General features: G+C 54.3%; 2 protein-coding genes and 1 non-coding gene across 6 annotated transcripts; 2 read left to right on the forward strand and 1 right to left on the reverse strand.

Annotated features, from left to right (window-relative positions):
- Positions 1-867: 867 nt before the first annotated feature.
- On the reverse strand, positions 868-10,268 carry PSMB3 (proteasome 20S subunit beta 3). Its single transcript, XM_047706668.1, has 6 exons — positions 10,107-10,268; positions 9,606-9,790; positions 6,420-6,527; positions 3,546-3,723; positions 1,907-2,001; positions 868-965 (listed from the first exon to the last, which is right to left on the reverse strand). Exons 1-6 carry the CDS (start codon positions 10,107-10,109, stop codon positions 917-919), a joined length of 618 nt encoding a protein of 205 aa, XP_047562624.1. The 5' UTR covers positions 10,110-10,268; the 3' UTR covers positions 868-916.
- Positions 10,269-11,060: 792 nt separating this feature from the next.
- Positions 11,061-11,134, forward strand: TRNAN-GUU (transfer RNA asparagine (anticodon GUU)). The gene has a single exon. It is a non-coding gene; the product is annotated as a tRNA-Asn (tRNA).
- Positions 11,135-14,516: 3,382 nt separating this feature from the next.
- On the forward strand, positions 14,517-26,305 carry PCGF2 (polycomb group ring finger 2). Of its 4 annotated transcripts, none has more exons than XM_047706664.1 (10): positions 14,517-14,725; positions 21,037-21,186; positions 21,714-21,810; positions 22,099-22,154; positions 22,239-22,289; positions 22,508-22,616; positions 22,761-22,815; positions 22,908-23,003; positions 24,009-24,089; positions 24,614-26,305. In XM_047706664.1, exons 2-10 carry the CDS (start codon positions 21,075-21,077, stop codon positions 24,989-24,991), a joined length of 1,035 nt encoding a protein of 344 aa, XP_047562620.1. In that variant the 5' UTR covers positions 14,517-14,725; positions 21,037-21,074; the 3' UTR covers positions 24,992-26,305. The 4 variants fall into 4 exon arrangements, with proteins under 4 accessions (XP_047562620.1, XP_047562622.1, XP_047562623.1 ...); XM_047706666.1 differs by lacking the exon at positions 14,517-14,725 and adding an exon at positions 15,104-15,458; XM_047706667.1 differs by lacking the exon at positions 14,517-14,725 and adding an exon at positions 15,582-15,745.
- Positions 26,306-26,364: the final 59 nt, after the last annotated feature.

Below are 26,364 nucleotides of genomic sequence, written 5' to 3' on the forward strand. Positions count from 1 at the left end.
GTGGTCCTCGACCAGCACTATCAGCAGCAGCTGCGAATCAGAAATAGAAACTCCTCAGTCCCTCTGCAGGTCTGAATCAGAAACGGTTCTAACAGGCCCTCCAGGTGGTTCTGATGGAGGCTCAAGTTCGGGAGCCACCACCCCAGCTTGCAAGCTGGAATCATTTGAGAAGCTTTTAGGAGAGACAGGTGCCCAGGCCTTTAAAAGCTAGTTAGGTCAGAATCTTGAGGGATGGAATCAAAGTATCTGTGACTAGACATGCAGCCAAGGTTAAGAAACGCTGAACCAGGGCCGCCTGGGTGGCTCAGTTGGTTAAGCAGCTGCCTTCGGCTCAGGTCATGATCCCAGCGTCCTGGGATCGAGTCCCACATCGGGCTCCTTGCTTGGCGGGGAGCCTGCTTCTCCCTCTGCCTCTGCCTGCCATTCTGTCCGCCCGTGCTCGCTCTCTCTCACTCTCTCTCTGACAAATAAAAAAAAGAAAAAAAAAAAACGCTGAACCACAAGGATATTACTTGTGGCTACTTGGCCCAGTTTCTTCCTGAAACAATGAAAGATTTAAGTTTTCAAGCAGAGTACGGTGAAAAGGATTCTAGGCTTTGGGGTCAAATGGAATATGGGTTTTCATCGTTGCTCCTAAAGTGGCCTTGAGCAAATTAACTGCTGTAAGTCACCACGATGATTGAATTCTAGGATGTGAAGCATTGCCAGGCCTAGCACCCAGCAGGCACTCAGCGAGGTGTACCAGCAGAGGGCGCTGCAAGTCTGAGAGAAAACCCAAGGGCTGTGCGGGCCCTGAGGAGCTCTTTGTAACTCCCCAGCTGGGGACAAAGATCTCTGGTAGGAGACCCAAACACAAAGAAGCAGAAGTGAAAGAAAAACTATTTATTTATTTAAAAAAAAAAAAAAAAAAAGAGGGTTAGTCCATGCGGGCCTTCAGTGTCCTGGTGGTGATTTTGTCCTTCTCACTGCAGGGGGAGAAAGTCACAAAACATCTACATGATTCTAGAATGCAGAACAAAGAGCTGTGCTGCCAACTCTAGGTTTAACTGTTTTGCTCCTGTTACATTAACAGCCTGTCTGCTAAGCCTGGGATGAGAAAGGGGAGGAAGGAGAGGAAGGCGAAACAGGGAGTCAAGTGAAGGACCTCCACAGAGGGACGCAACCAGAGCCTAGGTGACTTGGGGCTTGACGCGCAGCCCTCCAGGGAAGGGCAGGAGCCCCCGCCCCCCAAGCCCAGAGAACAAGTCACAGGACACAGGAAGGAGGTGTGTTGCGTTTCATCCCAAGGAACACAAAGGACCCCAGTGGTCAATTCTCCGTTATCTGCCGCAGTCTTTTTGTCATGATAATTAAGCAAGCTCTCCCACGACAAAAGGGTTCAAAAGCTTATTTTGGGGTGTGCCCCAGAAGAGCTGTTGGGAGGACTTCTACTTCATCGGATCAGGTTCCTGGAGGCAGCTCCAGACAAGTGAGGGGCTATGGGGGATGGCAGGGAGAGAACTGGCTGGGTTGGAAACTCTGTTCCGGGAGCTCAGAGTATCACCCTGTTGGGGCTCAGGATGTCACCCAGAAACAGGAGCTGGGAGGGGAGGGAATCGCCTGGAGCTCCCAACAATGTGCAGTCGCTCTGCTGTGGCTCACCCCCACGCAGGCCCCTGAAACTTCAGGGATAGTTAAGAAAGCAGTGTCCACTGTGAGCAGGTGGGGGGCAGGGCAGAGGACTCAGGGTCATGGAGCCTCACCTACCGAGCCCAAGGGAACCGGGTGGATTTCTGCTATCCCAAGCCTGCTACAAGTGCCTTCCCTCCCTCACACCTGCTCAGGGGGATGGAAAGAAGAGGTATTTGTCTGGGAAGGGAAAGGCAGGGGTCTGCAAAGCTTCTCTGCTCTTCCCAACTCTACTCACATGATGTGCACGATGACGCCCATGCCCGACACTGCGTCCCGGTCCACGGCATTCAGCATGGCTTGCGAGATGGTTTCAAACAGGTGTTCTGGATCCTGCCCCCAAAACAGAAGCCTTGGCCCCAGAGCCTTGGACCCTAACTTGGCTTGACCCCTTAACTCTTTTTTTTCTGGGCTCAAGGTCCCCAACTCTGGCTATACCCATGCCTGAAGTGAGGGGTGGTTCCCAGGATGTGGGAAGCCCCCTTGGCTCCCCCGGAGGAAGCAGGGTGTGTAAGGCAAAGTGAAGAAGAACGTAAGCCCTGAGCTTCCTTCACTAACCAGCAGTGACCTTGGGCAAGTTACACATGCCTTTACTAAGCTCAATCCCTTCTTCTATAAAATGAGGCGAATCCCTGTTTGACTTCCACGTGCTTTACGAGCTGTCTATGGGCTCTCCTCCCGGGGGTCACCAGGTACATCAAAACTTACCTGTCCAACCATGGGCCCACTCCTTCCAAACCTGTTTCTCCTACATCCTCCATCTTAGCTGGCTTGGCCAGAAAACTCATATCAAACTCAACCATCTTCGCTCAGGCCTCACTCAGCGCCTCCTACAGGTGACCACAATCAGCCTGCGGCATCTGCCTGCGGCATCTACCAGCGGGCTCTGCATCCTGACTGCCTTTGACTTCGGGTACTAAGGAGAAGTTCAAGCTCTCTGGCACGGCATTCAAGGCCTTTGAAGTCTCAGCCCACCCGTGCTCTCCACCATGATCTCACCCACACTCGGCCCACCTTCCAGCAGCCACACAAACGCTCTCTCACCACTGAACACACCTGACTCCTCGCACACCTTCGCAGAGGCTGCTGCTTCTGCCAGCCAGGCCTTCTGCTTCCCCGCTTCCTGACAGACTGCATTCTAACACGCCCTCGGGAGTCTGTCCTGCTTCGTGAGACTGCCCTAAGCCAGTGACGACAGACTGCCTGGTCTCCCCAGGGCCCAGCGGAGCTGGCAGAACGGCCAGTCCCCACTGTGGGGCACCGATCGGTCTTCACGCGTTTTCTTCCCACTGCCCCTCCTGAGCTGGGCCACATTATTACCCCCCCCCCTTCCAGCTGGGCCAGTGGGGGCACAAGAAGGTGAAATGTCTGACCTAAGAACAGAACTAAGTGACAGGTGGATCCAGGTTTCCGACCCAGACAGCCGGCGCTAGAGCCCTTTCTGTGGAGCTGCCTCTAACCCTACAAACGCCTTGTTCAATGTTCGCTCTGTGAACGGAGGCGAGAACCCCGTAAAGCCAAGGGGAGAACTCTCTGTTGTTAGCAAGTATCTGGTGGGGTCTCCTAACAGAAGGTGAAGTGAGGGGTGGTTCCCTGGATGTGGGAAGCCCCCTCAGCTCCTCCGAAGGAAGCGGGGTGTGTAAGGGGAAGTGAAGAAGTCAAGCTCTGAACTTCTTCCACTAACCAGCAGCGACACCGAGGCCCACACCAAGGCCTGGCAGGCAGTTTCTGGAAACCCTCCCGAGGCCCAGCAGCTGTGGCTTTCTCTCCTACCTGCGTCTCCTCACTCTCCTTACACGCCATGGAAACACATTTCTCCCTGATAGCCAAGGTGGGGGGACACCTCAGCCCAGTCCCACTCTGTGCCGCTGACTCACCATGTTGGGCTCCCAGAGGGACTCGCACATGCCGTACATTTGTTCAGAGCAGGTGCCGCTGACCACAAAGTCATCAGTCACCATGGGGCAGCCGATGAGGTCTAGAGAGCAAATGAAGGGCTTAAAGGTCTTCGGGTCCAACCCGGCGATGACAGGCTCTGTGTAGTAGGGGCCAAACCTGTGCAGACCAGGAGCAAAAAGAAACCACAACTCAAGAACATCAGCTTTCCTGCTCAGGCCTGGCTAAGAGCCGGGGAGGAGCACAGGGGACCTGTTTGGGAAGACCCACTTCCCCAAGGCCAGCTATTTTGAAGCCCTATGCCCTAGGGCTCGACCTCAATGGCCCTAATATTAGGAGTCACGTGCTCTATAGACCAAGCCAGCTTTGATTCACCCTTCCCCACCTCCTGGCATCTGACAATACTGAAGACTTCTTTTCTCTGTCACTTGCCTTCCTTTGTCCCTCACCCTGACCCTCTCTTCCATTTCCTTTTTATTGGGAATTCTGATTTCTTCTAATCTTTCCTATCCTAACCAAAGTCCTACTACCATTCAATTCTCTATTCATATACCTAGCTATACTTCCACTCCTTTTGATAACTGCTTTGAAGCAGTTTATAAGAAAAATACTGAAAAATAAAACGAAACCATTAAAACAGAACACAAGACACTCAGACCGAACACAAAGTTTTGTTGTGAGTCTCCCAGCAGGCAAGGCAAAAAAGGATATCAGTGACATGGCTATTTTCATGTTTGCCTCCAGGAAATAGGAGATTCTCCAGCCTGTTTTAGACCCTGAGCTTGAGGGTCTAGTTTAAGAATTAAGAGTAATTAATCTCGGGAATTTCTATATATTAAATACTCAAAAACTAATGACCACTATTCTCAACAGAAACAATAAGATGTGGGGCGCCTGGGTGGCTCAGTTGGTTAAGGATCTGCCTTCAGTTCACGTCATGATCCCGGGGTCCTGGGAACGAGTCCCACATCAGGCTCTGTGCTCAGCAAGAGTCTGCTTCCCCCCTCTTTCTGCCAAAATTGTACATGCGCAGGCGTGCCCTCTCTCTCAAATTAAAAAACAAAAACAAAAACAAAAAACCCAGAATCTTGAAAAAACAAGCAACGAGTAAGATGTCTTGCCTTTATTTATCCATGTCTTATACTGGCTCTCAATAACTAGAAATAAACATAAGAATATTCTAGATTATCTGGGTAACAACCTTAAGACTAAATACAACACAGTTCAAGATCTGCATTTGTGGGGCGCCTGGGTGGCTCAGTGAGTTAAGCCTCTGCCTTAGGCTCCAGTCATGATCCCAGGATCCTGGGATCTCTCTGTCAAATATATAAATAATACCTTAAAAAAAAAGAGAGAGAGAGATCTGCATTTACATCTCCAGCCACACTGATGCCAAGATCCCACGTGAAGGTTGTAACTTCTACTAGCAGTATTTCACAAAGAAAGGTACCTGGATGGATTCTCCGGAATTCATGAGAAGCTTTTTCTTTTGAAAAGGCTCCTACAGGGGCGCCTGAGTGGCTCAGTTGGTTAAGCATCTGCCTTCAGCTCAGGTCATGATCCCAGGGTCCTGGGATTGAGTCTCATGTCCGACTCCCTGCTCGGGGGAACCTGCTTCTGCCTCTTTCTCTGTCCCTCTCCGCACTAGTTCTCTCTCTCTCTCAAATAATAAATAAATAGAATTAAAAAAAAATAAAATAAAAAGGCTTTGTACATTGCTCAAGTTTGCAAATCATAGCATTAGCCCCTGATATCCTACCGGTAAATCACTGACTTCAATTGGTCTTGCAGAGAAAGCTCCTGCCTAGGTAAGAACTTAGAATTTTCCAAATCAGCCTCAGTGTTCTGTATTTTTCTTTTAATATTTTATTTATTTATTTAAGAGAAACAGAGATAGTGAGAGAGAGCACGATTGGGAAGGAGGGGGAGAAGCAGACTCCCAGTTGAGCAGGGAGCCTGATGCCAGGCTTGATCCCAGGAGCCCGGGATCATGACCTGAGCCAAAGGCAGACACCTAACTCACTGAGCCACACAGGCACCCCATTCTGTATTTTTCTTATTTTTAGTAGACATGGTGGAGTGCTGGCTGAGTCAGTAGAACATGCAACTCTGTTTGAAGTTTGTTTATTGAATCTCTGCACCAACTTGTAAGCTCAAGCCACACATTGGGTATAGAGTTTACTTAAAAACAAAAACAGGAACCATTACACATATACCTAAATATGAGTTAATTTTTACAAGTATGTAAGACATTTCTCCCCTTAAATAAATCAGTTAAAAAAATCATTTACGCCTTTCTCAATTCAGGATTTTCATAAACATGGTTACCACACATGGCAGACAGTTCACAGCTGAGGATATTAACATACACCTAGAAAAAGGCAACCCTTTTATGGTTTTTAGATTACGATACTAAAAAGGTAACAAAATTGCTCCAGACATGGAAATGTCAAAGACTTTTAGTTGTGAGAACTACAAAGTATGTAACTTTTCCACAAAGTTTGAAATTATTTCAAAATAAAAAGTTTAAAAAGAGGGGGAGCCTGGGTGGCTCAGTAGGATAAGCCTCTGCCTTCAGCTCAGGTCATGATCTGTCCAGAAGCACATGACCAGAAGCATCATGACCAGAAGCACATCTGTCTGCTATTTGCTTTCCCTGCCTCCTGAAACAACCCTTTCTGTCCTATTTGGTTGTCCAGACAGGCCCACAGAAAACAGACGCAAAGAGGTTATCACCCTGCAAATAAGCAACGGCAGAAGGAGGAGGAATGGGCATCCCTCCATACTATGTACCTACTCGGCCAGAGGTTTCTGCCTGTCTCAAGTCACTAGTCCCAGGCTACACTGCCACTCACCGCTTCTCATACAGGAGGTTGGCCACCATGCTCATGAGCGTGTAGGGCTTGATCTGCCGGCCTTCCTTCAGCTCATACAGGTTCAGCCGGAACTTGAGGCGCTGGGCACTGTGATAAAAGAAAAATGAGGGAGTAAGTCACTGCTGAATGTCCCCTGGTGTCCACCCTGTTGAGGTCAGGAGGTGTGGAGGGAGACACATAATCCCCACCCCTGCCAAGACTCCTGTCTTCCCCTCCCAGTGATTTTCTTGCTGGAAATCCAGCCTTACATTCACGTTTCAGACTTGTCCAACACCAACCACCTGTAAACATGCCACTCTGTGAACACTGCTTTTCTCATACTCCTCTTGAGGTGAGAAAAGGGGAACTAAGAAGTGGATTTTGCCTCTCTTTCTTAAGGAACAATTTACATACCATAAAATGCACAGCTCCTTGGCACTCCCTGCGGGAGTCCACCTGCACACACAATGACAGGAGTAGAGAGCAGAAAGAGCAGTGGGGGAAAAAAAGAAAGAAAAAAAAAGAAAAAGAGAAAGAAAGAAAGAAAGAAGAAAGGAAGGAAGGAAGGAAGGAAAGGAAAGGAAGAAAGGAAGGAAAGGAAGGAAGGAAGGAAAGGAAGGAAGGAAGGAGAAGGAAGGAAGGAAAGGAAGAAAGAAAGAAAAGAAAAAAGAAAAGAAAAGAGAAGAAAGGGCAATGGACTGCAAGAAAGAAAGAAAGAAAAGAAAGGGCAATGGACTTCGAGGGCTGACCTAAGCCTTTATCCTCCCAATTAATTTTTCCACCCATATGATGAGGGACACAACAAATCACCAGGCAGTAAGACAACATATGGGGGCCAACCAGGTGCTTGGAAAACTACAAAATCTTCTGCAAGTTAAGAAGGAGGAGCTGTTGGGACGCCTGGGTGGCTCAGTTGGTTGGGCGGCTGCCTTCAGCTCAGGTCATGATCCCAGCGTCCTGGGATCGAGTCCCACATCGGGCTCCTTGCTTGGCGGGGAGCCTGCTTCTCCCTCTGCCTGCCATTCTGTCTGCCTGTGCTCGCTCTCTCTCACTCTCTGACAAATAAATAAAAAAATCTTAAAAAAAAAAAAAAAAAAAAAAAAAAAAAAAAGAAGGAGGAGCTGCTGTACTAATGGCCTGGAAGGTGCCTAAGCAAAAAGGCCACACCTCCCCCAGTGCCACAACTCAGAGCCCAGGACAGGGCCCTGCAGGGGGCAGACCAATGCCACAGCTGCCAGAAGCAAAGCAGTGACTCAAAGGACACAGAACAAAGCCTCAGACTGAGCTTCCTCTTACAGGTGAAGAAACTGAGGCCTAACAAAATTAGCTATTACTGCCCCCAAACATACACACTTGGTGAGAAATGCTCCTGAAGAAAAGGAAATGGTGTGAAGGGACCAGCTGTGACTTGAGAGAGGATGGCTGATGGGGACCTTTGCAGGGAAGGGAACTCAAGGCTGTCACCTTGATTCCACCAAGATGTGGCTGGGTTAGATCTAGGAAGAATTTCCAAGTCATGTGCTCTTGAGACTGAGGGAGCTTCGAGGGAAATGAGAGAGAAAATTCTCTGACAAGCTTTTCACCCTCAACAGTGAACTGTTCTCTTGCTCTTCTAAGAACTAAGTCCAGAACTGTTGTTCGTTGGGCCACCAGCTTCCTGCAGGACCTGCCACCTGTGACCACAGCATCCCCCTTAAAACCCGATCCTGATTCTTTCCCTCTGGCCTCTCTTCCCCCCACTGCTAAATACACAGTTCAGCTGTCGACAGCAGCTAATTTTTCTCCTCTACATATTCTGTCTCTCCAAAATCTGTTCCCATAGATTTAAAAGATCATCAGTGCCTCGCCAGCCCTGAGATATGTAATTTCAAGATCCCAACTGCTTGAAAGATGTTTCTTTTTTTTTTAATTTTTTAAAAAAGATTTTATTTATTTATTTGACAGAGATCTCAAGTAGGTGGAACGGCAGGCAGAGAGAGAGAGGAGGAAGCAGGCTCCCCGCTGAACAGAGAGCCCGACGCGGGGCTTGATCCCAGGACCCTGAGATGATGACCCGAGCCGAAGGCAGAGGTTTAACCCGTTGAGCCGCCCAGGCACCCCTTGAAAGACGTTTCTACTTGGCTTGACTCGTCCCTTTAAAATTAGGCCATCACCTTTCCCTAAAACTAGCCCTCCCAATTTCTATATTTCAGTCAACATGCTCAAAACAGAAATCATCTTTAAAACATTTCTGGAGGGCGCCTGGGTGGCTCAACGGGTGCTTCCCTCTCTGCCTGCCTCTGCCTACTTGTGATCTCTGTCAAGTAAATAAATAAAATCTTTAAAACATTTCTGGATTACCCACATGCCATCTACCGATCTAGATCCTAGTAGGAGATAAAAAAGACACAGACTCAGCCTCAATGCATGACTAATTTTAGTCTCACAATATCCAAGTAGCCACTAAAGCAGGTCAGCAACAACTCTCAGAAATGCCTTCCTTGGGGCACCTGGGTGGCTCAGAGTCCTGGGATAGAGCCCCGCAACGCGTCGGGCTCTCTGCTCAGCAGGGAGCCTGCTTCCTCCTCTCTCTCTGCCTGCCTCTCTGCCTACTTGTGATCTCTGTCTGTCAAATAAATAAATAAAATCTTAAAAAAAAAAAAAGAAATGCCTTCCTTTCCTTTCCAACCACTACCACCCCATCAGGACAATAACCCTCATACCTGGACCAAAACAAGAGCTCTCAAATTACAAAGCCTCTGTCCACTAGATGACAAATCTAGCAGCTACTATGCACCAGCTCGTCATGGGTTAGTTATCTTTCTGAATGCCTTTCCCAACTAAACCTGGAGTTATTTAGGAACTGAGTACAAGCCCGAGAGAGACCAGCACTGAGATCCTGGATGACATTCATAAGTTGCACACTGAGCAAGAAACTCTAAGACTCTCAGTATCCTGGTCTGCAAAACAGGACAGCAACTTGGTAATGTAGCTAAGAGGATTAAAGGAGGCCGTGCATATAAGGTACTTTGCGAGTCTGACACTGGATAAATGCTGGTGTAAGTTGGTTAGGATACAAATCTGTATGGCTTACGGTGTCCGGTCTCTGATTCACTGGGGCTGCTTGGTAGATGACTGATACCTGGGCCACTCAAGACGCCAGGCCAAGAAGAGGCCTGCGCGTGGGCGGGGACTCACGACACTTACACAGTCTGCACATCGGTGGCGAGCCCAGCCAGGCCTATGTACAGCCGATCGCCCATGGGAAAGATCTTCTGGAAGTCCGTGGTCACCATCTGGGCCTGGATCCCGAAGCGCCTGTCGGCAGCGATGGCCACACAGTTCTTCCCCTTCATGGCCATGACGGCCCCTCCATTATAGGACATAATAGACTGCGGTAGACAGAGCGGAGGGGCTCAGCGCCAGGGGCCAAATACGGCCAGAGCCCCCGGGGCGGCCCCCGATTCCCGAGGTTCCTGCCCTCACGTCCTCCACTCCCGAGGCGCCTGCATACTCCGAACTCCAGCTCTAACATTAGCGCAGTGTAGCTGCGAAGAGCCGCCTTCAACCCCTTGGTCCCCACGGTGGTCAGCTTCCCTTCAAACTTCGAACGACCACCAGGCCCTCTCCGCTTCCCAAGCGTCCCATGCCGCCCTCCCCCTACCTCAATCCCTACCCCGCGCCCCTCCCCTTCGCTCCCCATCTCACCATGACTGCGGTGTTGTGAGACCTCCGACCACCACAACCCCACTCAACCGGCTACAGCCCGCACCGCGCAGCCACTCCAGCTGCTTCCTGTGTGTGCGCCGAAAGGCCGACCCTTCCGGGACACTTTGACTTCCTATTGGCTGTGCCTCTCTGTCAGTCATCAGCACCGGAGTTTGGTTGAGAAGCCAAAACCGAGGCTGGGAAAGCGGAAAGTGAAAAGTCACTGTGAGTGCGGAAGGGCCTGGCGCCGCGGTGCAAGCTGGGATCGCGACGGACCCGTACTCCCGGACGCCAAATCCCGGGGCCGGGACCTGTGTGCACGTGGGCAAGTGAAGCCCGAAATAGGGGCCGCGATCCCTGCTGAAGGGCAGTGGTGTAGCTTATGAACGTGTGCATGGGGCGTATGACTCATGCTAGCTTCTTTCATTTATTCACCCCAGAAATCCCTACATCTCTTACGTGCCAGGTACTATGCTAGGCTCTGGACATTCACTGGCCTAGAACGGTGCCTGGTATTTGGGAGGAGCGCATTAAACACTTACTTAATGTTTTGAGGAGGAGGAGCAGGAGAAGGGCGTCACGGGTGTACTGCGGGGCTGCGGGGCCTCAGCTATAAAGGGAGAGGTTTGGAGACCAAAGGTAGTTATGCTTTTTGGGACTCTCAGGAGGTCGACTTCGTGTATCCCCAAGACTCAGGTCACCCTAAAAAAGGACGTTTCGGGCGTCCCCATCTTATCTTCTAAGAGAGATCCAGAGGAAGTCGGCGACTACCCCTCCCAAAACCAGTGGAGGAGAGACGTGAAGGTCCCTCCTCCCCTCCCTCGATCGGGACCCTTTTCTTTCTCCCCGGGTCCTGACTTCTTTCGCCTGATTGCAGGCTTTCGGTTGCATTCCTGCGCCGTCGTAGGCTCTCTCCCATTGACTCGGCTCGCCGCCACGCTGGCGGCTGTCGCAGTCTCTGTGGCGCAATCGGTTAGCGCGTTCGGCTGTTAACCGAAAGGTTGGTGGTTCGAGCCCACCCAGGGACGCGATCCTTTTCTGTAAAAAGCGTTATCCTCCCAACCTGTAAAGTGCTAAATTTCGCTTTGAAATGGGAGAGATTCCTTTTCTATAGCGAATCAGCGGATCATTGTGATTGAAAATTCGTTTTTGTTCAGTCAATGATGGGATAATTTCTCCAGCACTTTCCTCCAGCGCCTGCTTCCCACCCCACCCCCAGGCTGGATTTCAGGAAAGGCGAAGACAAGAGGTTTTTGTCTCACCGTGTATACGTTTCAGGTTGCATTTTCCGTAGGATTAAGAATGAATTTACAGTGGAGGTTGGACAGTTTTTCCATTGTCTGCCTCAATCGATGTTACAGTCTCGAAATACTGTGTTTGGAAGGGAAGAAAGTAGCGAGAGAGACAAAGGCAGGGAGAAACTGGGGGATGAAGCGAAAAGGTGAAAAAGGGAGAACGTAGCTGTGATATACAGAGATGGAAAAGGGACACGATAGAAAAATAGGCGGGGTGAGCTGAAGGAAGAAAAGGGAGGGAAAAGAGATGCAGTTAATAGGAGAAGCTTCCAAAAAAGGAAAACAACAACAAAATTATTTTTTTCTAGATGTACAGGCAGAGAAGTAGGGCAGAGGATGGAGAAATACAAACAGAAACTGACAAAGGACATTATCTTGGGGAGAGAGGAGCCACAGACACAGGGAAAGATGGCCAAAAAATCACTAGAGGGACTGCCCTCTCCTACCATCGTCACCATCTTCAAGGACATCTTATCTTCACAGTAGCTCTTGGCATGTGCCAGAAATCACTGATTAGATTTACCAAGTTCCTACCCTCTGGAAGCTTCCAGTCTGTGACAGACACGGTGATTCTTCAGCTAGAGGACTATGTGAGACACTACAACTAGCACAGAATGCAGGGGAAGCATTGGTGTCTAATGCAGCCAGGGCACATCCCAGCACCAGGAGCTAAGCAAAGGACTCTCAGGCTACCTGGCTTCTCCTCAAGATTGGGTTCAGAAGACACCTGTTCTGAAAACCTTCCCCAGGGCTCGCCAACCCCCACCCGCTTACCAGGCGCTCACAGGGGTAGTGGGGACAAACCAGGGGGATACACAGTGCCATGGGAGTTAATGGGACATGCTAGATAGCCCCCACTATCTGGCCTGTGAGCTCCTTATAGGCAAAAATCCGGCTCATCAGCTTTAGGTCCCTGGTGCTAGTGCAGTATTCCACATTGGCACAGGACAGGTGCTTTTTTGCAGGGAAACCAAAGAACTTCTGATATGAGAAAGGTTGAGTCTTAGAAGGTTCTCCTGACAAGGCAGAAAGGCCAGGGATGTGGAGACCTGCAGCCCAGGATGGAAATGATTAAATGAAGTTTTAGTGGGTAATAGGGTCTTCATCCCTCTGTCTTGTGGTTTGCTAGTGACTAGCACTAGTAACTGAGGAACGAGTGAATGGATGCCCGGGCAGCACGGTGGGCCCCCTCGCTGCAACACTCCAGTATAAAGGACCAAAGTGGGGACTCATCAACCCTCTTCCAAGTAGCTGATATGTACCCCCCATACACACACCCTGGGTGCCCATATGGGTCGCGTGTCAGAGATCTTCAGGAAGCCCCTACAGGTTTGCCTTGCCCCAGGATCATGTACTTGGAAAGGAGTGACAGCCCAGGAGTCCCTGCTGTGCTGCCTCCCCGCAGGGCAATTGGGAGACAGTAGAGGATGCACAAGTCTTCCCAGGAAGAGTCCGGATGCTGGCAACAGTCTTGCCCTAGGGACAGTTGGTGTGTCCACCCAAGAGCCCTCTTTCCAGGAGGGGCGGCAAAATCCTAGTCTTCGCGTGCAAGGACAGAGGTGTAGGTGACCAGGTTCCACCCTGGACCTTCTCCCGCGCCTTCTCAGACACCCCCACCCCCGGAGGAAATCTCTCCCGCCCATCCTCTTCCTCCCTGCCCCCATTCGGCCGGTGTGGGCTGAAGGCTGAAGCTGGGGTCACTTGGCGGCCAGTGTCCGCAGGTCTCCTGGTCGCTGGCCAAAGGGTGAAAGTATTCAGTCTGGGGGGCCCGGCTTCGGGTCTGCCTGAGCTCCGAGTGCGGAGGGAAGAGGAAGAGGCAGGCACTCCGAAGCTCGCGGATTTGTCTCCCAATTTCCTAACTCGAGCCACCCACCGTCAGTGCGCTTAATGGCCCGTCTGGCCGGATAATCGAGCTCTCTGGAGGGACAGAGCCAGTGACCATCTCTAATAAATCTTGAATAACGAATAAGCGAATCGACCGTCCTAATGAGGCAGGGCCCGGTCGTCGCCGTAACGTAGTATCGATTGGCTCCCCCGGCGCCAGCCTCGGCCGCTCCTCCCCGCCTTCCCAAGCCTCCCTCCCTGTTTTCCCCTCCTGGCGGGAGCCACTAGGGACGGGAGCCCGAGCGCTGGGAGGAGTCGCGAGCGACTGTCGGAGGCGGACTGGCACCAGCCGCCTCTGCGCTCGCCCGGCTCCTCCCGCCGCCGGGGCGAGGGAGGCGCACCAACCGCGCAGAGCTCCCAGCGCGATCCGCGCCGCGGAGAAAAATGCGGGAACCAGGGCAAGGCAGGAGGAAAAGCGCGGGCCCACTTCCGAGCCCTGGCGCCTGATTTTCTAGTCCAGCCGGACCTCTCGCATTCGACCGGGTTATTGTGTCCCGGACCCGGAACCTGAGTCCCCGTCTTCAGCTTGTCTCCCGGCCCCGGTTGCATTGCATTCTTCTCTGCGCGAGCACGCGAGGGGCGCCAGCCTCCACCCCAGCAAACCGACACCCCCCCCCACGCCTCCCGGAGGCGTGGGACCTCTCGCCTCTGCCGACTGGGTCCCAGGGGACTGCCTTTTAGAGCCGGTGATCGGGCCGCTGAGCGGGGCCGGGGGGAGTGGGGAGGACACGATTTCTCCCACGGTTGCAGTTATTAATTTTAACGGAGTGTAACTTAGAGTGAATGAAAATATCCTGGACGCGTGGCCGGAGGCGTCGTGTCCCCCACCCGAGCCATCGTCCTTCGGTCCAGGCCGCGGTGGGTAGGACTGCAGAACGAACCACATTTCAGCCTAGTCCTCATTTCACCATTTTCCAGACGCCCCAGCTTAGGGGCGGGGATCGCAGGGTCAGGGGGTGGGGGGCGCACACACATTTTTTTGTGGGGCGGTAGGGTTAATTGCGGAGGTTAACCGAGAAGAGGATACATCTTCCAGGGTCAGGGGCTGTTTGGGAAGAGTGAGTTCGCGTCCCAGTTTAGGGGGCCCGGCACCCGGTGTGGGGGTAGACGAGTTAGCCTCTCCCCCTCCTCCTCTTCCCCGCTCCGCAAACACCCTGAAGGAATGAGGTCACGTGGGTGAGTAGTGGGCGGGACCTACTCTTGTCTGGAGGAAAAAAGCCATTTTGTACCCCCCCAGCCCCGGTCCCTCCCCTCCCCCCGTCGTCCCCTCCCCTCCCCTCTCTCCCTCCCACCCCAAGCCGCTTTCACAAACTCCTTTCTTACCGTAGGTTTCTCCCCTCCCGCCGCCGGAGCGAGCGACACGGCTGCGGCCCCCCTCCCCTCCCTTCCCTCCCTCCCTCCCATCCCCCCTCCCCGAGACCCACCGGACCCCGAACCCAGGTAAGTGGAGGCAGACTCCCTGTCCTTTCCCTCTCCTACCCCGCCACCAGAATGGTGTGGGGGGGCCGGTCCATCCCTCTTCACACACCACTGTGGGAGGGGGAGACTCTGAGCAGGCCCTGCAGCGCGCGTCCCCGCCCCACCCCGCCAGCCCCTGTCCTAGCTCGCCCCGTCCGCCTTTCTTTCTCCCTTTTCTCTCCCCTTTTCCCTTTCCTCCCTTCCAAGATGGCCGAAACGGATTCCCCCTTTTAGGGATTTGGCGTCTCCCTCGACCACCACCTCTTTGTGCCGCAGCCCCCTCGCAGACCTGCTCCCGAGGTAGCGAGGGGGAGGGTCCGAGGCAGCCACGGGGACTGTGGGCTGCGCGCTGGGCCGGATCTCTGCCCCCTTCGCCCAATCCACGGGCCAGAGCGGCCCCTGGCTCTGCCCCACTACCCCCTTCGGTTTGGGGAGGGGTCGCTCTTCGCTTCTTCCGTGGGCTCCGGGGCGTCGTGGACGCGCAGGGACTTGAGGCAGGGAGCGAGGCGACGTGCCTTTCTGATTGCTGCGGGGCCGGAGGAGGGCGCTCCTCCTCGCCCGGGTCCCCGGCCTCCCGGGCACCTCCCCCCAGCGGGTCGCCCCCCCCACCGGCCCAGGACCGGGCGCCCCGCCCCCTCCCCGAACCACCTCGGCAGAGCCTCTTTCTCTGGAACACCCCTCCTTGGGCCCCGCCGAAAGTTTGACTCTAGGGAAGGTAGGAGCCGCCACCGGGTAACTGGGGTCCCTGATCCTTTGACCCAGGTTCCGGGGGAAGCCCGGGAGGAGGGAGTAGAATGGAGATTGTCGGGGCCTGGGGGGAGAGTTATCGCGATATTTTCCATCGCCGGCAGAGGCCGGAGGGGTCTGATGGATTGGCCCCCTCTTTTGCTGGATAGCCGGGCCGCCCCCTCCGTGCCTGGCCCTCCTGTCTCTGGCTCTGAGGGGGTGGGACCTCTGGTCCGGCAGACACCCCTGCCCCTCCAGTCACCACAGTGGGCCCAGGCATGCGTCTCCCCCTCCCCCACTGCCCCCATCTGCCCAGAATTGCTCCGGTTGGCTTGAGGTGGGGAAGGAAGAGGCCTGGGGGTGGTGAATTTGCCTGTAAATATTGTGGAAGTGTTACTCCGCGCTTCTCCCTGGTCTTTGTCTCTTAGAGTAACCCCTCTCCCCGTACATATACATGCCTCAGTCTCTCCTGGGCTCCCTGCCGCTTGGGGAGGGGAAGGAGGGGGTTGGTCTCCGGGTTGTCTCCCGCTCTGTTCTGATGCCTCCTTCTCTGGGCCTCTTGCAGTTTGTATCCGTTCCTGAAACTCTAATTTCTCTTCCTCCCGTCTCCACTCTGTTCCAAGGTGTTAGTACTTGGAGAAGGAGCATAAAGCCAGCTCTGTTGCAGCTTTTGGGTAGGGAGGTTTTCCCAAGGGTTCCCTGGTTTGGAGTTGGGGGTTGAGGTCTTTCAGCTGTCTTTGGAAGGAGGCCAGAAACAGACCCCAGGTGACCCCTGGGACCCAGGATCAAGACCCTGCGGTAGCTATTCTCTTTCCTGGTGTCTGGGTCAAGGGTGGGGTTCAAGTTGAAGTCTTTGAGGGTGGGCAGGAAGGGGGGTGGTGCTCTCTGCTGCCCCTGGCCTTGCCAGAGAGATCTTGGTTGATGGAGCTGTTGCCATGGGAATGGAGAGAGCCTGAGCAGGAAGAAGCTACATCTTCTTTCAGGTCAGATACCCACCCTGTGCCTTCAGCCTCTGGCCCCCAGAGTGGAGGTCGAAGCTGCACTGCCTTTGTTGCTGGAGGACTTATGTTATCATTTACCCTGGGTGGACTAGGGATGCACAAAAGGTTAGTGTGGATTTGCAGCTCTGGTTTCAGGCAGGCATGTCAGACTGTGTGGTTCTGGGGTGGGTGGGGATGGCTTGTGCATCTGGCGAGTGTGGGCCTGGCTCTGGTCTGGCTGTGTGTGTGAGCCTGGTGTGTATATATGTGTGTGTGTGTCTGTGTGTGTGTGTCTGGCCAAGTGTCTGTCTGGCCTTGTGTGTTGTGTGAGAGATGGAGGGGGTGTGTCTGGCTTTGTGTGCATCTGTGTGTATTCGGCAGTGTGTAGCTCTGTGTGTATATTTTGGGGGTTTTGTCTTTGTTTGGTCTTAGGAAGCTGAGGGGGGAAAGACAGAGAGGGGACAATAAGCCCAGTTTCAGGAGACTAGAGGATGTTTTGATGCTGCTGGCGGGAGGGGCAGGTCCCAGGTTCAAGGATCAGGGAACACGGAGAGGTTGACATTGTCCCCGGGGCAGACCCCTAATCTTCCCCTTCCACACACAAATGCGTGTTGCTCATGCAGTTGGATGCACGAAGCTAGGAGAGGAATGGACCCAGTATATTCCATAGAGCCTCAGTTTTCCTACCTGTTCCATGGAAATGGGGTAAGGTGATTAGTTTCTGTCCCTCTCTCTACTTCAAAGTGAGAATGTGTGCTGAAGGTCATGTTTGGGCCAGACTCTGACCGCTCCCAGAAGGCTCACTGAGTGGTCTTCTAGGGGACCCTGGAGTTCTTCTGCCTTCTACCTGCCTGGATGGAGTCGGGCCAGGCTTACTAATTTCTTAAGTGAGTGGGGAGTCTGGCCTGGGTGCCAGTGTGTAAAGAGTACTGGAATGGGAGAAAGGCAGTTTCTGCCACTGTGTTACTGGGTGGCCTTAGCCAAGTCATTTCTTTCTGAATTTCTTCATCTGGAGAGTGAAAAGACTGGACAAGATGCATGCTTGCTTTTCGTTCTTTCTTGCTTTCTTCAGATTTTATTTATTTATATGAGTGAGAGACAGCACAAGTAGGGAAAGGGGCAGAGGGAGAGGGACAAGCAGACTCCCCACTGAGCAGGGAGCTCTATGCGGGTTTGAGCCCAGGACCCTGAGATCATGATCTGAGCCAAAGGTAGATGCTTCAGTCATGAAGTTAACTGAGGTACCCAAGTACCCTTTTTTTTTTTTTTAAATTTATGTATTTATTATTTTAGAGAGAGCAGGGACGAGGGTAGGGGAAGGAGCAGAGGGAAAGGAAGGGAGAATCTCAAGCAGACTCCAAGCTGAGCATGGAGCCCAATGTGGGTCTCGATCTCACTACCCCAAGATTATGTCCTGAGCTGAAATCAAGATTTGGACGACTAACCCATTGAACCACCCAGGCTTTCTAAGAACCCTTCTACTTCTTCAGTTCTAGGTGTCCAGAGGTGATCCTGAGTGACTTTTCCCAAGACCTGGTGATTTTCTAGTGGGGGAGTGGGGCTAATTTCATGTGGAGGAAAGCAGAGCAGAGAATCCTGTCTTAGGGCATTTGAAGGAGCAAAGACCTCTGGGTTATCAGAGACAGACTATTTCTGCAGAGGAAAATGAAAAAAAAAAAAGAAGAAAAAAAAACTGACAGTGGGAGAGGCCTAAATTGTGGGTAACTTCCAGAAAAAGATGAGCTAGAACAGAGAGATGGGTGATGGTTTCTAATTAGTAGGGGCTTTGAGGCAGGGCAAAGAAAAATGCCAGGCTTGACAGGCCAGGAGGAGCTGGCATGGGTGCTGACCCAAGGTCCCTTGCTGCCACTGTCGCCGAGACCTGGATGCCTGGGGACCAGCAATCATGCTCTTGCCAAGATAGTGGTTTGGGGACAAAAGGTGTTAAAGGACTTGGCTGCCAGCAGTGCTCAGGTCCCTGTGGTGATATCCTTGGGAGTGACCCGGTAAACCCCCCCGCAGAGCTCCACGGAAGTCACTTCAGAATGGCCCATGCCCTCTTCGAGGATTTTGTCTCTTTCTCCCTGGCTGTTTCCCATCTCCCAACCTCTTCCCTAAAGTGATGACAGCTGGAGGTCAGGCCCTCTCCCCTCTTCCCTGTCTTTCCCACAATACACCTGGCCAGTTGCAGCTGGAGAGGACCTGGGTGTCAGGTGTAGGGCCCTGAGGCCTGGGGTGCTGGGTGCGCAGTGGGGGAACTGAGCTCCTGTTTACCCTTGCTCTTGGCACCTGCTGGCAGGGCCCTGCAGGTAACCATGGCAATCAGGTAAAGAACCAATCAGGGCTTCTCCCTGCCCCCAGCCCCAGAGGTAGCAGTCTGAGGCCCCTGGGGATAGGGTGGGGGGAGAGGGAGCACAGCCAGGGAGCCTTTTCCTGTACCAGAGGAGGAGGAAGTTTTCACTCCCTAAGCACCACAGCTCCTTCCTTTACCCCTGCATCTAGAAAGGAGCCCAGGGGATAATGTTGGTCTGAGTTCTCCCACTTGCTAAGGGAAGTGAGAGGGTAAAGGTCACGGCCACTTGCCTGGGAACTACTGTGTGTGGAGGCCACAGTCTGCCTGGCGGGAGCTGGATGGGAGTTCTTCAGAGGAAGTGTCTTGTTTTGAAAATGCACCCAGTGTGTGAATGAGGTGACTTAGGCAGGGGAAGCACCTACGTGTGTGTGTGTGTGTGTGTGTGTGTGTGTGTAGGTACTTGTGCGCACATGTGAGAGGGAGAGATGGGGGTGTGAGATGCACCGGTGGCAGTGTGGACACCCAGCGTCAACCAAAATGTGTCATTCCTGGTTGTGTGTGAGCACGTAGATTCCGTGGAACCCAGACACACACAGGAAGCCGGTCGCACACAGGACCTGTGCGCACCCAGATGTCACGGCCATGGCCGATGGTTATTGCACACACTCTGCTAGACACTTGGAGTTTGCTCTCTCTTCTGGATGCTTGTAATAATATTTGGGCATCTTGCCAAGGACAGGGTTACTATGGAAACGACCAAACAGTGGAGTAGCCAGCAAGCCTGCAGGATTGTGAAGGGGGAACCCTTGCGAGGGGGGCAGGGGCCACCCTCCATGGGACAGGCACCCCTTTCCTTCCTTAGGCCAGGTCTACACTTCCTGACCGCGGTGTCTCCCCTGGCTCCCTCATTTCCCTCTGTCTGCCCTGCAGACTTGCTGTCTCTCCCACATATGGCCTTTGTGTCTCTCCATCTCTTTCGGTCTCTGGCCAGACTCTGTTGGCTGTTTGGGTCCTGGCCAAACTCATCCTGGGGTCTCTATAGAAACTGTTGATCCTGGCTGTGAATTTCTGGTCCTAGAAAACCCAGTGTGGTGGCTTTAGAAATCTTTCTGGAAAGGAGAGAAGGGTGTGTGTTGTGAAGGAGTCCTTGGGGCTTGGCCACCCTCCCGAGCCCCACCTCTTGGGCTTTTCCTCTGGGAAAGAGGGGCTGGGAGGGGGGCTTCCTTTTTAGGTGCAGGTAAGATTTCTATACCAAGAACTTAAGCATGTCACTCAGTTCCGAGTTGGGCCTTAACTGACCTCCCCGGACCCTGCCAAGGCCTGGCTGCGTGCTCAGGGCTGCCATGGAGAGAGCTTTCTGCCCAGTCTTGGCAGGCAACTCAGAGCCTGAGGTCTGAGAGCCTGGGGTCTGCCACTGGACAGCCTGTGGACAGTCTGCAGCCTGTGGAGATGGTGCCGGTGCCCATGTGGGTCCCTGCGTGTGCGTGGGACGGAGGTCCTGGAATGTGTGTGGGATCTGGGGGACGTGTGCAGGGGCCTTCAGGCCGGGAAAGGTGATAGTCCTTTTTGCCCAGGTTCTTGGCCATGACCTGCCGGGGGCCGGGCTCCGGGGGCCGGCTGGGGCTATGTGTTCCCCGCTGCAGGCATGGCAAGACCATCCTCGGTACTTCCTGCCTGCGCACCAGGCCTAGAACCTGCACGGCCAGCATGCGGTGGATTCCCTGGGGAGCTGCTCCGGGGCCAGCCTGGACGCCAAGCTAGGAGGACAGGCACTGGGGTGCTCCCTCTAAACTTAAGGGCAGCCCGTGCCTGCCTTGTTTCCAGGGCTGCTTTCCTGCAGGGAGAGTGATGAGCTGGCAGGCGGGTGGGCTGGAGTAGAGATGACAGGCAGGCCAGGGCTGGCACCTGGGTAGAGGGGAATCTGATTTGCTCAGCTCCGAGCACTCGCTTGGGAGAATATGGACGGGGACCAGGGATGTTTTTAAAAACCATTCTCTCCCACTTTCCCGCTTCCCTATGTCTTCTGGAGACTTGGTCTAACTTCAGTCTTTGCTCCTGCCCTTGAGATGAAGGAGCCTGACCTTGTTGTTCAAGGTCGCCTAACTCTCCAGAGCCCCCCTCTTCCCCCTCTCCCAGTGAACACTCGGGGGCCAGGACGAGTCAGCCCCCATGAGTGTTGCCAGGCAGACAGAGCAAGCGCCTTGGGCTCAGGGACAGATGTCAAGTGGCATGGAATGGAATGTAGGAGGCGCTGTTGGGTCTCTGGGTTTCTGATTCTATTCTCCTTTCTCAAGGTGACGCCCCCCAGGCCCCCGCCCCCCGCCCCGTCATCATGCATCGGGCCACACGGATCAAAATCACGGAGCTGAACCCTCACCTCATGTGTGCCCTCTGCGGGGGGTATTTCATCGACGCCACCACCATCGTGGAGTGCCTGCATTCCTGTGAGTGGTGGGGGCACAGCCCCAAAGAGCCCCTCTGTTCGCTGGTGGCGGTCCCTGGTCGCAGAAAGACTCCCTGGGGTGGGGAGACTTGGAGGGCGCAGCCTAGAGGTCCGTTTCAGTTTTCACCTGTGGGCTCAGGGGTCCCCCGGAGCCCCTGGCCGCCCCAGAAGGTGCAGTGCCCCTGACATGCACTCTGGACTTGGTGGCGAGGGGTCGAGGGCCCTGGGAGGTGTCCTGCACGCCGGCTCTGTGCTGTGCTCCCTCACACTCGGGGCTCACTTTCTGCTGGGTGCAGGACACCGGCCTGACACGGACACGCACATGCTCCCCCGGGGACAGAGACGGGGCGGTTGCTGACTGTGCAAAGCAGGACCATGCTGAGCCTCTGAAGGGGCTGAGCAGTGGGGACAAGGTGGAGAGGAGGGGCGACTTGAATGTGAGCAGAGGCCGTTGGGGTGTGGGGAGCTGGTTCTGGATTACTAAGGGGGCTCTGACTCTGCTTTCTCTCTCTGCACACCGCTCCCAAGTCTGCAAAACCTGCATCGTGCGCTACCTGGAGACCAACAAGTACTGTCCCATGTGCGACGTGCAGGTCCATAAAACCAGGCCGCTGCTGAGCATCAGGTGGGCCGGGCACTGTCCCTCCTGCCACACTGGTCCTCTGTCCCTCGGCCCTCCTTGCATCCCGTAGCTGTGGTGGCAGTTTGAAGAGAAGCACAGAGTGTCAGCCCAAGGCCCTTCCCCTCCCTCTGTCTTGTCTAGGCTGAGAAATACCAGAAGGGTAAAGACCACGCCCATGGGGACCTTGATACCTGGGCCTTGGATCAAGGAAGGGAGGCGGTAGTAGGGGTTCCTGGCTGGGGAAATTAGGGTGAGGTGGTCGCGGACAAGACTCTATGTGTTTTTTTCCAGATCAGACAAAACCCTTCAAGACATCGTCTATAAACTGGTCCCTGGGCTTTTTAAAGGTATCCGTGCAGCCTTTTTCCTGCTCCCCGCGCCCCCCACTCCCCTGCCTGGCGCTCCGTCCTCACACTTCCTCCCTCTTCCAGATGAGATGAAACGGCGGCGGGATTTCTATGCCGCATACCCCTTGACTGAAGGTGAGTGTGTTCACTTGTCTGTTCACGGGAGTACACGAGGCTGCCACAGGCACGCGGGCTGGGTGCACTGGGCTATTTGTCCCGTATGTCCTAGCTCTCTGCCGCCCCAGCCCACGGGTAGGCTGGGCTCACCCCACTGAGCTCCGAGATCCTGGGGTCCTTGCTGGGCCTCCTTTCCCGGTCCTAGGCCAACCCCTCAGAGCCCTCTCCTTCCACAGTCCCCAACGGTTCCAATGAGGACCGCGGTGAGGTCCTGGAGCAGGAGAAGGGGGCTCTGAGTGACAATGAGATTGTCAGCCTCTCCATCGAGTTCTACGAAGGTGTCAGGCAAGTCAGACCCACGCCTGGTCTTTTGGGGGTCCTAGGTTGGGTCGCCCCTTCTCTCCCACCCTGGCCCCCTTCTGGATGTGTGTGTTAGGGGATCCTGCCTGTTCCAGGATCTCCCTAGCGTCATTCTTCGTTCTCCCCCAGGGACCGGGAGGAGAAGAAGGGTCCTCTGGAGAATGGGGATGGGGACAAGGAGAAGGTGAGTGCTGGGGACCTGCTTAGGAGTGGGCTGTGGGCTGGGAGAGAGTGCCTGGTGTGGACCCCAGCCCTTGGGTGCCTCTCCTCCGGCAGACGGGGGTGCGATTCCTGCAATGCCCAGCGGCCATGACCGTCATGCATCTCGCCAAGTTTCTTCGCAACAAGATGGATGTGCCCAGCAAGTACAAGGTGAGTCCCCAAGACCTTTCAGAAACTCAGTGTCCGTGTGTGGCCGTGTCTGACAGTCTGGGTGTCCCAGCCGTTTCTCTGAGCTGGCTGGGTGTGTCGTCAAGGGCCTGCGTGGTTATGTGACTGAGCTGAGTAGAGGAGTAGTTGAAACCAAGATTAGGGTGGGGCCATCTTCATCGCTGAAGCCAGCGTGCAGAGGCCTATGGGACCAAGATGGAGGGTGCGTGTGCGCACGCGTGCACACTGCGTGCTTACATGCTCATAACTGTGGCAGAGGTATCTGTGCAAAAATATGGGCTCTTACCTGGGGCGAGCTGGCTGAAAGAAGGCCGGTCTGAAATTCTAATGGTGCTCTCGCACGTTGCTTCTCAAATTGGAATTTGTCGGTGATTCTCTAAAGATCTTGTTAAAGCGTAGATTCTGATTGGTAGATTCTGCAGGTCTAGCAAGCTCCCTAGTGCTGCCAATACTACTGGTCTGTGAACCACACTTCGGGGGTCAAGGCCCTAGGACAGTGGATCCCAAACTTTGCCCCAGATCAGAATCACATAGGGAGCTTTAAAACCCAACTTATGTCCTGCCGTTTGAATCAGAATCTCTGGTGAGATCCAAGCGTTGGTATTTCTTTTAAAACTGCCTGGGTGAGAGCCAGTGCTTGGCGAGATCTCTCTCACCGGAGCTTTTTCTTTGCACCCATGATCTCTGGAGGACCGGCCAGAGATGTAAGGGGCCTCAGACAGCTGTGTGGCTGGACTGTCGGCCAGGGCTGTTAATGACCTGGGTGCTTTCTCTGGATCCTTTCCCGTCTGGTGGGCAGGAGTTCTGTTGGGACAAGTCCGGGAAGGAAGCCAAACCCACCATGAAACCCCAGGAAAATAAGGGAACACCTGCTAGTCCCTCCTTCCCAGTGTCCTACCTCCCACCCCTAGCTTTGAGCCTCATTGCCAAATGGGTGGAGCCTTGAACCTGACCGGGGTTCATGGCGTCCTCTTTCTCCTCATCCAGGTGGAGGTTCTCTACGAGGATGAACCACTGAAGGAATACTACACCCTCATGGATATCGCCTACATCTATCCATGGCGGCGGGTGAGCCTAGCGGGTCGGGGCTGGGTGGGGACAGGGCGGGAGGGGAGCCATTTAGGGTCTGGCGTCCATCTGTGGCCATAGGGGCTGCACCGTGACCAGTAATCCCCATTTGGGCCTTGTCCTGTAAGCTGGGCGTGTCCAGGGTGGCTTGCCACAGCCGGCCAGCCTCCAGGCCATATTTCGTGATGACCTGCCACTCTCTGAAAAAGAGGGTCCTTTGGCAGATGACATGCCCTGATTTGGGTCAGGAAGGAGGGTTGGGTGGCTGTTGATGGGGAAATGTCACCCCTCACTTTTTCGGCCTCCCTCTCTCCTGTTCAGCCTCTGGCCTTGCGGATTCTTTCTGTCTCTGTGGGTCTCTGTGGGCTGCTGTACCTCTGGCCTCACTCGGTCAGTCTGTCCCCTTCTCTCCAAGGCCTGGACCCCTTTCTTCCTGTTTGGGCACCACGGGATGAGGGTTGGTTAGCCCCTTTCTCCTGACACCCTCCCCTTCCCCTGCCTCTCTCTGGCCCCTCTCCCTGCAGAACGGCCCTCTCCCCCTCAAGTATCGGGTCCAGCCGGCCTGCAAGCGGCTCACCTTGCCTACAGCACCCACCCCCTCGGAAGGCACCAATACCAGCGGGGCATCTGAGTGTGAGTCAGTCAGCGACAAGGCTCCCAGCCCTGCCACCCTGCCGGCCACCTCCTCCTCCCTGCCCAGCCCAGCCACCCCCTGCCATGGCTCTCCCAGCTCCCATGGGCCCCCGGCCACCCACCCTACCTCCCCCACCCCCCCTGCGTCTGCCAGTGGGGCCACCACAGCTGCCAACGGGGGGACCTCGAACTGCCTGCAGACACCATCTTCCACCAGCAGGGGGCGCAAGATGACTGTCAACGGAGCTCCTGTGCCCCCCTTAACTTGAGGAAAGGGACCCTCTCCCTCCTTTTCCAGCTATGCCTCTCCACCCCTCCACTTTTTCTGGGCCCCTTTTCCACCTCTTCTACTTTCCCCAGCTCCTCCCGCCTTAGGGGTGGGGGGCGGGTTTTATAAATAAATCTATATATATATGTACATAGGAAAAGCCAAATATACATACTTATTTTCTATGGGCCAACCAGATTAATTTAAATGCCACAGGAAACAAACTTTATGTGTGTGTGTATGTGTGGGGGGTGGAGTGTTCATTTTTTTAGGGGGTCTTGTGTAATTTGCCCTGCTCTCATTTTGGGGGTGCCTGGAGGTGGACTCGAGGGGCAGTCAAGCTCTGCTCCATCCTCCTTTCGTTTCCCAAGGCAGGTGGGGTGTTCTGGGAGCCCTGCCAGCCCCCAAAGCTTTAGGCACAACTCCAACTGGCTGTGTATGGGGTCTAGCCTCTCTCCCTCCATCTTGACTGCTGTCCTGCCCCTGCCAGTGCCCCCCGCCCCCACTGTTGAATGTCCAGAGAATCGCTAAGACAGTGCCTTTTACAAATACAGTTTATCCCCTGGTTCTGAGGAGCGAGTCATGGTAGAGATGTCATCTCCCTTACCTCCTCCTCTTGCAGTGGAAACTTTGTGCAAAGAATAGATAGTTCTGCCTCCCCCCCCCCCCCCCCCCCCCGCCAACAACGTGCGTGTGGCCTTTGCATCATTTATCTTGTGGAAGAGAAGCTTTGGGCCACGGGAGGCCTCAGCTCTTGAAATCCCACTGTGGCTCGCACTGTGGCTTTAGCCGGGTGAATGCTTGGCCCGGTTCTGCCCCTGCCTGCACCCCGGAGCCCCCGACAGGCCAGGCTGGTTTTTGGCCAAGTCCCACCTAGGGGCCTGGAGTGCAGTGGAGCGTCTCCCACAAGCACAGACCCCAGATTGTGCTGAAGGCCGGCAACCCTCCAGTCCCCTCCCCACCCCCAGCTGAGGCCGAGTCAGGACGCAGCCACAGAGGCAGCAAAAAGCACAAGAAGATGGAGACCTGTAAGCTCTGACCTTGGCTCCGTCCCAAGAGGTCCGTGGACTGTCCCCTGCGAAGGGCAGACCCCAGCAGATCCCTGGCTACCTGTTTTTCCTCCAGTGTACATAGATCCGATGGGGGAGGAGGCAAGACTCCCTTGCAACCTAGGTGTTTGGGGTCGGGACCACCCCCCATCAGGTTTGTCTGTGTTTGCACCTTGTCCTGTGTCTGAGGTGCTGTGACTGTACTCTCCTCCCACCCTGGGACATTTGTATCTCCTGGCTTTGTAATAAATGCTGCATACTCTCCAGAAGCTGTAATTCTTTGGGGGACGGGGGACAGGGAGCAGGGGGGTGGGGGTGCAGCCTT

The sequence above is a fragment of the Lutra lutra genome, chromosome 16, assembly GCF_902655055.1.
Source record: "Lutra lutra chromosome 16, mLutLut1.2, whole genome shotgun sequence".
In the NCBI taxonomy this organism is placed as follows: Eukaryota; Metazoa; Chordata; class Mammalia; order Carnivora; family Mustelidae; genus Lutra; species Lutra lutra.

Coding starts and splice junctions, on each gene's coding strand:
- PSMB3 (XM_047706668.1), bottom strand. Junction 6,528..9,605: donor GCCACCGATGTGCAGACTGT/GTAAGTGTCGTG, acceptor CTTTTATCACAG/TGCCCAGCGCCTCAAGTTCC. Junction 3,724..6,419: donor AACCTCCTGTATGAGAAGCG/GTGAGTGGCAGT, acceptor TGGTCTGCACAG/GTTTGGCCCCTACTACACAG.
- PCGF2 (XM_047706664.1), top strand. CDS start 21,075: ATGCATCGGGCCACACGGATCAAAATCACGGAGCTGAACCCTCACCTC. Junction 22,290..22,507: donor CGCATACCCCTTGACTGAAG/GTGAGTGTGTTC, acceptor CTCCTTCCACAG/TCCCCAACGGTTCCAATGAG. Junction 23,004..24,008: donor ATGTGCCCAGCAAGTACAAG/GTGAGTCCCCAA, acceptor CTCCTCATCCAG/GTGGAGGTTCTCTACGAGGA.